The 15,752-nt window shown below is 44.2% G+C and overlaps 1 protein-coding gene across 1 annotated transcript in view; it reads right to left on the bottom strand.

The window, feature by feature from the left end:
* The window catches only part of SNTG2 (syntrophin gamma 2), a 129,848-nt gene that overhangs the window by 68,329 nt on the left and 45,767 nt on the right, over positions 1-15,752 (bottom strand). Inside the window, exons 9-10 of the mRNA XM_060117912.1 lie at positions 15,296-15,383; positions 10,118-10,209 (exon numbers count right to left, since the gene is read on the bottom strand). Coding sequence (XP_059973895.1) covers positions 10,118-10,209; positions 15,296-15,383 — 180 coding nt within the window. The remainder of the gene's footprint in view (positions 1-10,117; positions 10,210-15,295; positions 15,384-15,752) is intronic.

Genomic DNA, 15,752 nt, shown 5'->3' with positions numbered 1-15,752 from the left:
GGACACCAGTAAAGTTGTGCCCGGACAGACCTTCCAGAACCTGTGGTCAAGGCTGGGGCCGCTCGAGGGCTGGGCAGGCTTCCCCTATGTGTGCAAGTCCCCATCTGAGGGGGGCTCACCACCCACAGGAAGCAGAACATCACGATTCTAATTTCAGCCCGAAGTGGTACATCAGCTTTAGAGCTTGCAGAGATCACGAGGCGTGTTCCCCCCAGCTGAACCAAAACGCCGTGGGTTGTACCCGTCAGCTCTCCTGATCGTGCGGCACAGCCCAGGGAACTCAGGTCTATGACACCATCTACTGCTACCCACCACCCAAGACATCGATTTTAGAGGAGGCGGGACAAGACGTGTTTCCTTCCATTTGATGTATGATGCAGTCAAAGGTGTCAGAGGAGGGAGGAAGAGAAGGCCGTCCTGGTTCTACAGCATTTATACGTGACCCATCAACTCACAGGACCATTTACGCGAGGACACCTCAGTTTCTTTGAGCTGCAGATTCTGAGTTGAGATGGCTCAGTGGAGGTTCTACCTCGTGGGACAGCATCTCACCTGTTTTTTTGGGGATCCCTAGCATGACGGGACACTCCCCATGGAACTCACTGCCTGCAGAGGGCTACGCACCACAGAGGATTCTGAAGGAGTGAGTATCAGCCAAGGATGCTGCATTACAGCCACGATCATACTTTCCCCGAAGTCACGAATATGAGCGGCAAACCAGTGAGGGCGGACCTCCTTGCTCTCAAATGCTCTACCTGTGCATCCTCCACTCCTCACCTGTCTCCTTTCTTGGGTGCTGGGATACGTCTTTAAGTCATCTTTTTCATGAAAAATGTTCACTGTTCAATACTTGATGTTTAACTAGGAGATTTGAAGCCAACTTTTTAGGTATTGCTACCTTATTTCTGCTTTGAATGGTTGAGGACTTTCCACTTTATTCTTCTATTTTTAACTGAACTATATTGAGGCGTCAATTACATATAATGACATGTACTGATTTAGGTGCACAGTTTGATGAGTTTTGACAAATGTATCCACCTCACACAACCAAGCCCTAAATTATAATACAGAATAATTCCACGCCAGCCACCAAGAAAAGTTCCCTGCACCTGTGTATAAGCATCTCCCCTCCTTCACAAGGCAGCCACTGATCTGATTTCTGTCACTATAGATTACTTTGAGTCTTCTAGGACTTCTATGCCTAGAATCATACAGGACATACTTGTGTGTGAGGCTTCCTTCTCTCGGCAGGAGGTCTGTGAGAGGATCCTCATTACTGAGTATTTCAGCAGATTATTCATTTTCATCACTGAGTAGTAGTCTACTGTCTGCATGTGCCAGCATGTCTTTATCCATTCACCTGTTGAACGAGATCTGAATCATTCCCAGCTTAAGAACAATATAAATCAAAGTGCTGTATTGTCAGTTAAATTTGGGTGTCAAGCTTGCATTCCTCGGATAAACCTCATTTGCTCATGACACATTATTCTTCCTTTGATTTGTTCATATATTTGAAGATTTTTGCATCTACATTTATGAGGGTCATTGGTCTGTAATATTCTTTACATGTAACGCCTTTGAAAGATTCTCGTAAAATTATTCTGGCCTCATAGAGTTAGCTGGGATGCGTCAAATCTTCTATTTTCTGAAAGTGTCTGTGAAATTGACATATTATTTCTTTGATAGGATTCACCAATTACAGAATACTTGAGTTTTCTATAAGCCTTTGTGGCCCTGAACTGTCTTTCATAGCCTTGCATGTGATCCATCTTGATGAATGTTCCATGTTCACTTGAAAGGAACGTTGATTCTACAGACTTTGGACACAGTATGCTATGAGTCAGTTAGCTGGCTCATAAGGTTGGATACATCCTCTACCTCCTTACTGATGTTTTGTCTACTTGTCCTATCAACTTCTGAGCAAAGAGGATTAAAATCTCCAACTATGACTATGAGTTTGTCTCTTTCTGCCATTTCTGCCAGGTTTGGTTCTTATATTTGGAAGCTCTGTTACTAAGTGCAAACTACATCCAGGATTATTACATTTTCCTGATGAATTGGTCTTTGAATCATAATGCAACATTCCTCTTTGTTTCTTGTACACTCATTGCCTTAAAGACTACTGTCAGATATTAATATAGCCACAATTATTCGGTTTCTGTTTATAAAATATATGTTCTCCACTCTTTTAATCACCACCTATTTGCATCTTTACATTTACATTATAATTTCAGTAGAAAGCATAGAGTTGGGCCTTTCTTTTTATCACAGTCTGACAACTTGTACCTTTTAATTGGAACATTTAGTCCATTTACATTTATTGTAATTCTTATGTCACTAGGTTTAATTATTATTTAATTCCTATTTGTTATTTGTTCCTCTTGATTTTTCTGCTCTGTTGAACATACTCTTTTTAAGGGGTTGATCAATATTTTTTCATTATTCTCTTTTATTTTCTCATTAGTTGTAGGAATCATAATACATATTCTTAATTTATCAATGCTTATTTATTATATTGTATCACTGCAAACTTCCCATCTGACACATCATTGTTCCTACACCTCATGTCACAAATATAAGAACTTTACAGCAGAATAATTCAATTTACCTGACCCCATCCTTTGTGCTATTCTTGCTACACCTTTTACTTCAACATACATTATCAACTCCATTTTACCGTCTTATCATTTTGTCCTCTGAAGTATTTATATTTAAAGGAAATTATGATAAGGAAAATAGATATTTTATACACACACCCACTTATTTACCATTTATGCTGCTCTTTACTTCTTCCTGTATCTGTAAGTCTCCACCTGGTGTCTTGTCCTTTCAGCCTGAAGAGCATCTTTTAGTATCTCAGGTACTGCAGGTCTGCTGGTGATATTTTCTCTCAGCTTAAATTTCTTTTGAAATGTTTGTATCCCCTCACTTTTGAAGAATATTTTCCCCTGGATATAGAATTCTAAATAGATATTCATTCACTTCTCTGTTCCTATGTAAATAATATGTCTTTTCAAAAAATCTGGCTTCTACCTAGATTTTCTCTTCCTTGACTTTCAACAGTTTGACTGGGATCTGCTGACGTATAGTTTTCTTTGTATTCATCCAGCTTTGTCTTCGTTCCCATTTTCCTTCTGGACTCCAAGTACACATAGCCTTGGTCCACTTGAGTTATGCCACAGGTCACTGGTGCTCCCTTGTTTTCCAGTCTTTTTCCTGTTCTTCAGATGGGCAGATTTCTGTTGGTGTGTCTCCAATTTCCTTCATTAATGTCTAAAAGTTTTCAGGGTACAGATCATTCATGTCCTTGGTTAAATTTATTCCAAGGTATTTTTTTCCTTTTTATGCAATTATAAATTGGATTATTTTCATAGTTTCCCTTTCTGACAGCTCATTATTGTGTATAGAAATACAACTGATTTTTGTAATAGATTTTCCATCTTGTAAATTTACTGAATTTGTTTATTAGTACTCAAGAGTTTTTTAGTGGAGTCGTTAAGGTTTTCTCAATATAGTATCAGGTCATCTGCAAATAAAGACAATTTTACTTCTTTCTTTCCACTTTGGGTGTCTTTCATTTCCTTTTCTTGCCTAATTGTTCTGGCTAGGACTTCTAGTACTATGTTGAATAGGAGAGGTGAAAGTGGGCAGCCTTTTCTTGTTCCTGACCTTAGAGGAAAAGCCTTAAGCTTTTCACCGTTGAGTACAATGTTAGCTGTGCAGTTGTCATTTATGACCTTTATTATATTGAGGTATGTTTCCTCTATATACAATTTGCTGAGTTTTTAAATTAATTAATTAATTTGGGGGGCACTGCGTTTGGTCTTCGTTGCTACATGCAGGCTTTCTCTGGTTGTGGTGAGCAGGGGTTACTCTTCATTGTGGTGCGCAGATTTCTCATTGCTGTGGCTTCTCTTGTTGTGGAGCACAGGCTCTAGAAGAGCGGGCTTCAGTAGTTGTGGCAGGTGGGCTCAGTAGTTGTGGCACATGGGCTCTAGAGCGCAGGCTCTGTAGTTGTGGCGCACGGGCTTGGCTGCTCTGCAGCATGTGGGTTCTTCCCGGACCAGGGCTCGAGCCCACGTCCCCTGCATTGGCAGGAAGATTCTTAACCACTGTGCCACCAGGGAAGTCCCCCTGAGTGTTTTTTTTTTTATCATGAAAAGATTTTGAATTTTGTCTAATGATTTTTCTGCATCTATTGTATTAAGATACTCATATGATTTAATCCTTTATTTTGTTAATGTGGTACATCATGTTGATTGATGGAGATACTGGACCATCCTTACATTCTCAGAATAAGTCTCACTTGATTATAGCATAAGATCCTTTTAATATATTGTTGAATTGGGTTTCCTAATATTTTGTTGAGAATCTTTGTATCTATGTTTATAAGGGATATTGGCCTGTAACTTCCTTTTTGTGACATATTTGTCTGGTTTTGGTATCAGGGTAATGCTTGTCTTGTAAAATATGTTTGGAATTCTTCCCTCCTCTTCAATTTTTTGGAAGAGTTTCAGAAGGACTGGTATTAATTCTTCTTAAATGTTTGGTAGAATTCACCAGTGAAGCAATCTGGTCCTAGACTTTTGTTTGCTGAGAGATTTTTGATTACTGATTCAATCACCTTACTAGTAATAGGTCTGTTCAGACTTTGTAGTTCTTCATGATTCAGTCTTTTTAGATTTTATGTTCTAGGAATTTATCCATTTCTTCTAAGTTGTCTAATTTGTTGGCATAATATTGTTCAGAGAAGTCTCTTATGATTTTTTTGTATTTGTGTATCAGTTGTAATGTCTCTTCTTTCATTTCTACTTTTATTTATTTGAGCGCTGCCTTCTTTTCTTGGTAAGTCTAGCTAAAGCTTTGCCTATTTTGTTTATCTTTTCAAAAAAAAAAAAAAAAAACCAGCTCTTAGTTTCACTGATATTTTCCATTGTCTGTTTAGTCTCTATTGAACTTATTTGCATTCTGACCTTTGTTACTTACTTCCTTCTACTAACTTTGGGATTAGTTTGTTCTTCTTTTTCTAGTTACTTGATTTATAGTTTTAGGTTATTTATAAGAGCTCTTTCTTATTTCTTAACATATGCATTTATCACTACGAACATCCCTCTTAGAATTGCTTTGGCTGCTTCCCATAAATTTTGGTATGCTGTATTTCCATTTTTATTTGTCTCAAGATATTGAGACTTCTACTTTGACCCACTGGTTGTTCAGTAGCATGCTGTTTAATCTTCATATATTTGTGGATTTTTCAGTTTTCTTCTTGTAATTGACTTCTAGTTTCATACCACTGTGGTCAGAAAAGATGCTTGACAGGACTTGAATCTTTTTTTTTTTTCTTGCGGTACACGGGCCTCTCACTGTTGTGGCCTCTCCCATTGCGGAGCACAGGCTCTGGACATGCAGGCTCAGTGGCCATGGCTCACGGGCCCAGCCGCTCCACGGCATGTGGGATCTTCCCAGACCAGGGCATGGACCCGTGTCCCCTGCATCGGCAGGTGGACTCTCAACCACTGTGCCACCAGGGAAGCCCTTGAATCATTTTAAAGATTGAAGTAAATCTGTGGTTCTTAACTATAACTAGTAAATTCAGTCTATGTATATTGATTTTATTACTGCTATGTCTGTACTCATATCTACATCCTTAAGTTTGGCTCTTTCATTGTCTTATTTTTCTATTCTTTTTTTCTTAATGCATTTTAGTTAAGGATTTTTTTTGTTATTGATTTGCTTTTTTTCATTTGATGTTTTATTTTTACTGGTGTTTTATTAATTTGTGAAGTGTCTTAACAACAGTAGAACTTTAGAATGCTTTACATCCCGTCCACTCACTCTGAACCACATACATTGTTTTCAGTATTCTGTATTTGCTCTCTTATCTTAACCTAAGATATTAGACATTAACTTAAGTGATGTTATTACTTTCTGCAGAGAACATTTGTTTAGATTCACATACATAGTCCCCTCCTTTAATCTCCAACTGCCTTTCTGGGATCTTTTTTTTTTTTTTTTCCCTGATATGTGGTCTTTAGAAATTCTGTTAGTGATATACTCTTTCAGATTCTCTTCCTATGAACAAGTCTATTTTTACCTTGTTTTGGAAGGATGGTTTTGTGAGGAACACAAAGATAGACTAATAGTTATTTTTCTTGTCTCCATGATTTTGAAAATATTATTGGGCTGTTATCTAGCTTCCATTGTCACTATTGAGAAATTTGCTGTTAATAAAATTGTCATTGTTCAAAGTGATCTATGCTTTCTCTAGTTGATTTTAAGATTGACTTTTGGCAACAAGGTCAGACAGAAGAGTACAACCCCATCCACATGAAAGTCAAGTACAGGTAAAATTAATCTAATTGAGGTAATTGAGGTCAAAATAATAGTAATTTTTTGAGGGAGAGAGCAGTTTGAGATTATGGTGATGTGCTATATTTTGACCAAGGTGCTCTAACATTTATTGAGCTGTTTCTCCAAAGGTGTATACTTCCCTGCATGTGCCTTATACTTTAATTAAACAGTTAAATATCATTCACTCATTCATTATCCCTGCCTGGGAGACCATCCCTCCTTCCATTTAGAAGACTCAATTCCATGTTTAACTTATGTGTTTATTTGTTTAATATTTTAAAATATATTGTTTATTTTTCTTATATCTGCTTTTCTTTTGCAACTACTATTTATAAGTTTCGTATCTGTTTCCTTATAATTTCTGTAAAATCTTGTTTCTGTTTTGTGTTTTGATATATAGTTCCTGTACAATTTTGAGCATTCAGTTCTCTGTAATGACCCTAATCTTTTGAGTTAATCTCTTGAAATTCTTAACTCAGAAAATCAGGCATTTACTGTCATAAATTCTTTCTTTTTTAATTGCATCTCCTTATTTATTTTTGGTAAAGTTTTCTGACAAAGGGAAACTTGTCAGACACAATTTAGCCTTGCATCTGCCACATGTAAAGCAGAGACATTGGCATCTGAAGTCCCTCAAAGGACCGGGTCAGCACCCAAGTTCCAAGCACACCAGGTGAAAGCACCAGCTATCTCTCAGGAAAAAGGAAAACATTTTTGGACAACCAGGTAATCAAGGAATAACCCCTCTATGTTCCCTCTGTGAAGGAAAACATGAACACTAACCCACTAACAAGGGAGCCAGAATGGGACGTGCAGGAGTGTGGAAACAGGGGCAGAGGGAGAGAAGGACCTGACGATATACACGTTCAGTTGAGATGAGTGACACTGATGTGAATGAGACTTTTTGTTGTTATAAATATTCAGTAAGTTTTCTGACACGAAAATAGCGCAGTATGAGTGATGAACTTAGAATCTTAAGGTGTGTGAGCCGTTCCTGGGTCTGGAGGAGAATGTGGGGCCTGGGGGTGAAGCCGTGAGCAGACTCCTTCTCATGGAGGGTAGAGAAGACGGAGAAGATGTAGCACCTGGGGAGGGAGCAGTTAATAATTTAGTTTCAAATGAGAACCCAGGGAAGTTGTCAAATACACAAGGTAGCACTGGGAGTGGCTCTGGAAATCCCAGACAGAGTGAAAACGCATTCTATCAGCTCCCCCAAGTCCACAAGCAGGGGATACAAATGTGTTGGGGGTCAGGGGCACAGTCATGAAGGGGAAACCCAGCCTCCAGGGCTCCTGAGATTGTAAAGCTGCTCTGAACTTGGCAAACTCTGCCTCTTGCTCCATCACGTCTGGTCTTGGGAGAAGGAAAGTGATGTGAGCATGTCTGAAAGTGCAGCCAACGAAAACTGCCTAAACCCTCTGTGTCTGAGGAAGGTTCCAACTCATTTCCTTTGATAAAACAAATTGCAGAGTGGAGCCCATTTTCTGCTCCAATCCAGAGATACGGTAGATCCTAGTCTTCCAAATACTAAAACCTTGTGGTCACTCCTTGTACTCAATGTGGATTACATATAGTCCACAAGAAAAAGGTAAGTGAGAGAGAATGGAAAAAAATACAAAGACTTAGGACGTTGTGAGACAGCATAGGCTACAGTGACAAAATTTATTATAAATACAGAGTAACTAAGCAATGCGGCTCTGGTATTGACATTGCCATCAGAATACAGCCAAGGTCTCGGCAATAAACCCAAGACCAGGAGACATGCGCTGTGATCACAGTGACTGAGGACATGGGTTAGAACAACTGGTTACCCTGGAAGATGAATCTGGGTCCCGGCCTTTCACGTGTTTTACAAAAATAAGCCTCATATGCTTTGGAGACCTAAAGTGAAAAACAAAGCTTAAAAATATTTAGGAAAAGAAATACAAGGAAACATCTTTATGATCTTAGGATAAGAAAGGATGTCTCGAACCAGATCCTAAAACCACAACCTCTACCAGAAAGAAATGGACACACTTGGCTACACAGAGATTAACTTCCATTTATCAAAAGGTAGCATAAATATAACGAAACGCATGCTGTAAATTGTGAGCAGAGATTTGAGACGCAAATTCAACAAAATATTAATCCCAAGTGTGTATGGAGATTCCCAAGGGATCAGGAAGGAAAAGACAAACAGCTTTACAGGTAAAGGGGTGAAAGTGGACGCACGTCACGGAAGGGGAGAAAGCAAAGTAACCACAAGCAGGAGAGGCAAACAGACCTCCTCAGCCAACCCGGGAGCAGCCAGCAAATACCCCTGTGCTTGGAAAAATGAACCCAGAGCATGGAACCCTGAGAGGCCATGGCCACCTGGAATGCCTCCTGCTGCTGGGATGGTGACCTGGGACAGCCGCCTGGGAAAATAAGTTGTCGTTGTTTTGAAAATCAGACACTGGAATCATTTGTGCCCAGAAATTCTAGCTCTGAGTCTGTAGCCAAGAGATATTTATAAGCATGTTCATGGCAGCCTGGTTTCAGTGACAGCAGACTAGAGTAAACGAAGAAACAAAAGCCAAGTGTCTAGTGATGACTGATAATCAGTAAATAAACTGCAGTATATTCACACAATTAAATATAATGCAGAAAAAAACAAACAAGCAAAAAAGAACCAGGGACATACATAACATTTGTGGGTCTCAAAAACATAATAGCAGGTAAAAATGTAAATCCCAGAAGGCTATGACAGAATAACATTTCATAAGCCTCAAAATGAAATGGTATATTTTAGGGATCTATACATATGGATAAACTTTTTTTTTTTTTTTTTTTAATCAAGCCAGTGACAAACTCAAGATTCAGGATGCTGTTTATTTTGGGAAGGCCAGAAAATGGGATATGGGAGTGACACACAGGCGGCCGTATAAGCTGGGGACAATGTTCCTAGTACCGATTTGAGTCTTGAGTTCAGGGACATTTGTTTTATTATTCTGCTTCATAACTCACGTAGACCCTAAATGCAATTTTTAAATATTAAGAACTATATTAAAGGGTTAAAAATGGAAAAGAATGGTATTTTAAGAATGGACTGTGCAAACATGAATCACTTCCTCTGGCTCCGCCTGCCGGTCAGGTAGGTGGTGGTCGGAAGGTGCGAGTGGATATGATTTCCAAGAAAACATTTTTTCAAGCTGCTTACAGGAGTCTAATCTGTATCCACTAACGGCTCAGTGGTTGATGAGACCACACCCTGGATGCTGGCTCTTCTAAGGGCCCACCCAGCCGGGGTCTGGGTCAGGCCAGGCCTCCCTGGGGGAGGGGGCAGCCGTCCAAACCCAGGTCACCTGCAGCCCTCTCTTTCTGCTCAACTCTGGTTTTCTTGGGAAGGTGAAGATTTGGAGGACGATGGAAACTCACTGTAAATACACAGCATCACGCTTCCTAGGTGATTCCATTAACTTGGGAATGAACCCCTTTCCTGTGAATCTGGAGGAAGCTTCCTGAGGACAAACCCTGGCAGTTCCCACCGTCACGTTCCGATGAAAATTGGAGCCACGACTCCGCATTCTACCTCAAAATTATGTACTCAGGCCTGTTCCCGAGATATTGTGAATTCGGAGCTGAAAGTACCCTACGGTGAAAGACCAGGCGTCCACGTGGGAATAACGCACACGGAAGCACATCCTACACCCATGTTCGAATCTCCCTCTGAAACGGGCAGCGAGGGCTTTCTAAATCTGCCAGGGGAGCTTCTGGTTAAATCAAAGGTGAGGAGGAGCGAGCTTACTGTGTTGCTGGAGTTTCCGTTCAGATGCAAACCGCTGTCAAAGAGGGGTGAGGAGGTCCCGCTGCCAGGCTCGCTAGATGGTCCTGGGGACCCTGAAAACGAAAGAGAGACTCACTGCAGATGGAGCCACCAGAGGAGTCGCAACACGTTACCCGCAGGTCCACCTACGGGGGTCACCTAGGGAGGTCCCCAGACAAGCTCCTGGGGGAAGCAGCTGCTAGTATGGGCTGTGCAGCCAGCGCTGGCCCCTCGCCGCCCGCCCACCATGTGGACGCCCCCGTCTGCACCCCGCAAAACGCCCGGCAGAAGGAGGGCAGGACCGGCTTCTTGCCGGGGCTGCACCAGGTCCAGGTGCAGAGAGACAACGGCCTCTCCAAGCCGGTCCGCTGGCCCCGGGGGCTCCATGAACCTGCCCTCCCCACCGCTGGGATAACGATGCTAATTTCCCACACTAATTCTTGACTTTCCGATGTTAATTTTTACATTATTTGTTTGACATTTTCTGATTATCTTTGCACTGCAAGTTGCTTTAGTGAAAAATAGAAAGACCAATCAGGTAAGTTTGAGGAAAGTGATATTTATAAAAAGAGGAAGCAGCTCTGGACTGGGGAGGAAGCAGGGAGCTGCCGTTGGGCCTGGAACACGGGTCCTGGATGAACAGAGGGTCCGAGTCGAGTGTCTGTCTCGGGCAAGTCAGGGCCCTTCCCGAGCACAGTCCTCTTTTCAGGAAGTACAGGATGGAAAGGGATCTCTGTCCTGTCGCTCCAGCACCAGGCAGGTCCTGTCCCCACCCTTCCGCCAGCGCTCAGCCCCCGCCCTGCCCTCCACTGCGGCCCTGGATGCGCCAGGTGAGGTGGGGAAGCACCAGCTGCCCCCAAGCCTCGCCCGAAAGACCAGCGCCCCAGGTGGACAGCAGGAGTGGCAGCGGGCCCTCAGTGCACATCGGCCCTGACCACGTGCCCAGGACCCCTCACGGGACACCAGACGGGCGCCAGCGCAGCAGGCAGAAGGAAGTCCGTGCCCCCTCCGCGAGTAGGGAGCCCTCCTCCTGACCATGACGCACCAGCAAGACCGACTCGGTGGCCCCAGGTGCCGCCATGGACAGGTTCACCCGCTGCCCTCCTGACTCAGTCAGCAATTTCAGGGAGAAGCCAGTGACCCCGCATCTCCCATTATCAAAATGGGCGACGGGAAGGACCCCGATGGGCTGTGTAGGGTCAGGGGCGCCCCGACCGAAGCGGGTGCCAGCCTGATACACGGGCCCTTCATTTTCTTTTAGCTTGAAAAAGTTCAAAGCTAGCGTTAGCCTTCAAAAGCCAACTACTCAGGGGATAAATCACATTAGGCAGAGGTTCCAAACTGGCAGGTGAAGCTCATTCTGATCTGCAAATCGGTTTTGTCTGATCAAAGCCAAGACACTGCATTAAAAATCCAGATTTCTCACTTTCTTGGAAAATGACAACAATCTTTACTGGGGTAAAGTTCCCAAATGACAGTAAAGGGCTGGAGCCGAGGGGGTTCCACAGCAGGGACCCCGGGCCCACCTCGTCCTGTCCTGCCCAGTCTTCACCGTCAGGTCTGAGGGTCTGCGGCACACGTGTCACCAGCATCCATGTCACTGAGGACGGAACTGAGAGCCTCGCGATGTCGCTGTGTTTACTACTTTGACACACAAGCTTCAGGTGTGGTTGTTATTTATGATCATCACCAGTTCACAAGATGAGGAAAACTAGTGGGATATCGTGCAAGTTACTTCTGTGATCTCAGTTTTCTCCTTGAAAAGTCGTGAATGCGTTTATGGGCTCACCTTCAAAGCAGCTGGCACAGTTCAGGTAAAGCAGGTGCTCCATCAACCTAATTTCCCTTTAAACACTAGACAGGACAGCCAGAGCTTTCAACCTCTCAACAAAATCAGATAAATTCATGGGTCTTCATACTGATGCTTCCAGGCCACCTCCAATGTCGGCAAACAGCTTCAAGAGGGAGGCTGTGCTCTTTTACGTCCTTACGACCCCACCCGAATGTTTTCTGGCCAGAATATGAGCGTGGGCAGGATTCCGTCCACTCTCTCTGGGGTGCTGCGACCCACTTGGCACCCTGACTGTGCAAATCCCCTGCTGTGAGAAGCAGAAGCATCTGGGAAATACAGTAAAGGAGACCCTTACTGACCCCTGAGCAAAACCAGGGCCTGTTACACGTCACCTGGGTGCTTGAGGAGGGGAGAGAAACACTGAGGCCGGCCCGGCAGCAGGACAAGTCGTAACAAGTAGGCAATGCTTCCCGCTTCCACACTCCTAAGGAAAGAAGCACGTGAAGCTGACGTGGGATCCGATGGATGCACTTCCGTGCACCCACTCCCACCCCCGTGTCCAGAGTGTCTGTGAGGCCCGACACATCTGTAAAACACCCCATACCGCATCCCTGCAGGCGGAGAGATGGACTGAACAGCTCCAAGAAGGTTTGAGAACATGACAGCAACTTAACTCTGCTTGAACACTAGTTCTCACTGCATCTGACCACCTGGCTTCCTGCCCGTTTTCCTAACCCTCCAAACATCCTGCAACCAGCTCCCCACGCACAGAACTGCTTCTGGACCCAGAGTCTGCTCTGCCAGCAGCTCCACTTACTTCTTACTACATCTTCTATCTGCAGCTCCTTCCTGATGGCACATGTGTTGTTTCCATAACTAGCTCACCAGTGACTTGGGAGCGAAATCAAAATATTTCTAATTTCCTTCATTCTCCAGATGCTCTCACTGGAGACACTAACTCTGCCAAGTCAACCCCAAGGTGGGGCTGAGCGAGCAAGCGAGTGAGTGGGTTGTAGCCTGACCGTCACTCATGCACTCTAGGTTCCCATCAACTTACTGCTGGTGAATGAGCATCCTTTCATCTACATCCCAAAAGAGAGATCTGAACATTGTAATATTTGTTTCTGCTTATCACTACTTAAACCCGTTATTTTTTAAAAAAATCAGTGTCAATAATTATTAATAATAAAGATAGTTAGTGTCAAAAAACAACTACTGGACAAGAATACAACACAAATAATTTCAATGAGTATTTACAAAAACACGTAACCTAAAAAAATGAGCCGTGATCTATAGCAGCTACACTGACCTCGTGCAGGGCTGGTGGGGTGTTAGATGGTGCAGCCGCCATGGAGGCAGCATGGCAGGTCCTCAACAATCCGACCCAGACTTGCCGTATGACACAGCACCTCCACTCGCAGGTGTGTGGCCGGGAGAACTGAAAACACGTCCACATAGACCTATACATGAACGCTCACACCAGCATTGGCACAACGGTCCCCAGATGGAAACAAGCCACCTGCCCGTCAGCTGGTGAAGAGAGAAACAGAACATGGTCTCTCCAAATAATGGAAATTATTCAGTTAAAAAAAGGAATGAAACACCTGCACACGGGGTACCATGTGGATGAATCTGGAAAACATGCCAAGTGAAGAAAGCTGACACGAAAGGCCACACGCTGCACAGCCCCAGTTACGTGAAGCGTCCAGAACAGGCAAATCCACAGGGACACAAAGTGGATTCGTGGTTTCCAGGGGCTGGGGGAGAGGATGATTGGTACAAAGTTCCTTTTTGGGGTGATGGAAATATTCTGGAATGGGATAGTGGTGATGGCTGCACGGCAGTGAAAAATTAAAAACTGCCGAAGCACGCACCTCAGAATGGTGAATTTTATGTTATGTGAATTCTACTTCATAAAAAGTCTGAGTCTGAATTTATGCAAAATAATCAGAGTCGGCACTGACTGTCTCCAGAGGAGACCCCTCCCACCTCCTGTGCCCTCCCAGACACACCGTCAGGTGACGCCGCTTTCTACACACAGAGGTGCCCGCAGGAGAGATGTCTAGGCAGAGTTGTACACACGCCCCCCACGGCTACACGACGCTGTGAACTCACAGGTGCCAAACCCCTGGGCCCCAGGCGAACGTTTGGGATTGGCTGTCCGTGGGCCTTTTACCCTATTCTGGAAGAATCACTGTGAAACCCCAGTAAACTCTTGTGCTGTGTATAGCATTTCTTTCTCTTTGAACTTGTGGCCTGATTTCTCATGTTGGTCTTTTTAGAAGTCAGGACGTGTGATGAATCCTACTGATGTATTTTCATACCCATGGGGGGATCGTCAGTTTTTCTTAGATCAGTGAGCAGCATGGTTTCCAGGTTGAGGTCTGATGGGGACAAAAATCGAGCTGCTGAAACCGATTTGCTCGGTTACTCAGGAAGATGGATGGGGAGCAGGGCCAGAAGTTCAATGGCCCTTTTTGTGACCGTGGATTCAAAGGTGAGATCGGGTCTCAGCAGCTGCCGTGGCCCCAGAGAGCTGGGCCAGGCCCAGGGGCGGCAGCAGAGGCTCCGACAACAGGCGAACGATGGAAAAGAGAGAGAAGATTCCAGCCATAAGGTCAGCCCAGAAGAGAGAAGCTGTTCCTTCATGTGAGAGAAAAAGCCGGAGAGAGAAGGGAAAAGAGAAGAGAGGGGCTGCCGCGGGGGGAGGGGGCCCCACTTCCCCGTGAGCCTGGACAGAGCTGAGCCGCCAGCAGAGCTGCAGCCCCTGGGCCCGACCTCAGCCCAGAGTCCCTCTGGTTCCAAGGTCAGCACCCAACAGAGGCCCTGCCGCTAAATCAAGGAAGGACAGTAACTTTATAAATTCTGTAAAGCCATCCTCCCGAATAGAATCAGTCATAATACCTGTTTTGATCCACTTCCCTGCTGGATCACATCAGGTATAATAGAGAATTACAAGCTCTGCAGGAAAACATGGGCGACGGTGACACATCACGGTGCAGATTTACTGTTCTTTCCTCTTTTACATTAAATATTTCTCATGTCAACATAGATATCTTAAATACAGACTTTGTTCCTCTATGTGTGCACGTGTGTGTGTAGGTAAATACAGTCACAGTGAGGCGACCCGAGGAAGGCAACTTAGTTAATTCATTGACAAAGCGCCATCTGGGGACACCCTCTTTTAAAAGTCTGTGGACGGATTAAAGGGCAGGACGTCTTAGGAACATGCAATGCTGAGGCGCTCTCCGTGTCTTTCCTCTCTCAGAATGTGAGCTCAGGAAACGATCTACACTCCTGCCAGTGCCATATCGTTTGGATAAATAATGTGCTGCCTGACACCCTTGAACTTCTCCCCTCCCCCTTACCTAATGGGAGCTTCAGAAATGATGGCGCTTCCCTGAGGTACTCGACAGTGATGGTCACTTCATCGCCAGCATTTCTCAAAAGATGCACCTGTGAATGTGACAAAAGACAGCTACTTCACCATCACAAAGTGACCAGAACAGAAATAGAAATAAATCCCTACACGTCTCGCCTGTCTCCCGAGAATTCAGTGTTCACGATTACCTTTGAAACTCTGGAAGTCCTGAGAGCCTTACCCGCCGTAACAAAAGGATGGCTGTATGTCCCCAGGTACAGGACTCCGGCGCCTCAGCTACACACATGTTCACATGTCAGCAGGGGTCAGAGGCCAGGCTCCCTGCACACTCAACCCCCGCCATCCCGGAAACTCAGGTCATGTGAGAAACCCACGTGGCGTGCAAACTGACAAATTTCAGACGCTGGCAACACACGCCAGCTGGTTAACTGTGACACTGCACA

This window comes from Mesoplodon densirostris, chromosome 14 (assembly GCF_025265405.1).
Source record: "Mesoplodon densirostris isolate mMesDen1 chromosome 14, mMesDen1 primary haplotype, whole genome shotgun sequence".
In the NCBI taxonomy this organism is placed as follows: Eukaryota; Metazoa; Chordata; class Mammalia; order Artiodactyla; family Ziphiidae; genus Mesoplodon; species Mesoplodon densirostris.
The sequence above is the reverse complement of the archived record's forward strand: the minus strand, read 5'-3'. Positions and strand labels throughout refer to the sequence as shown.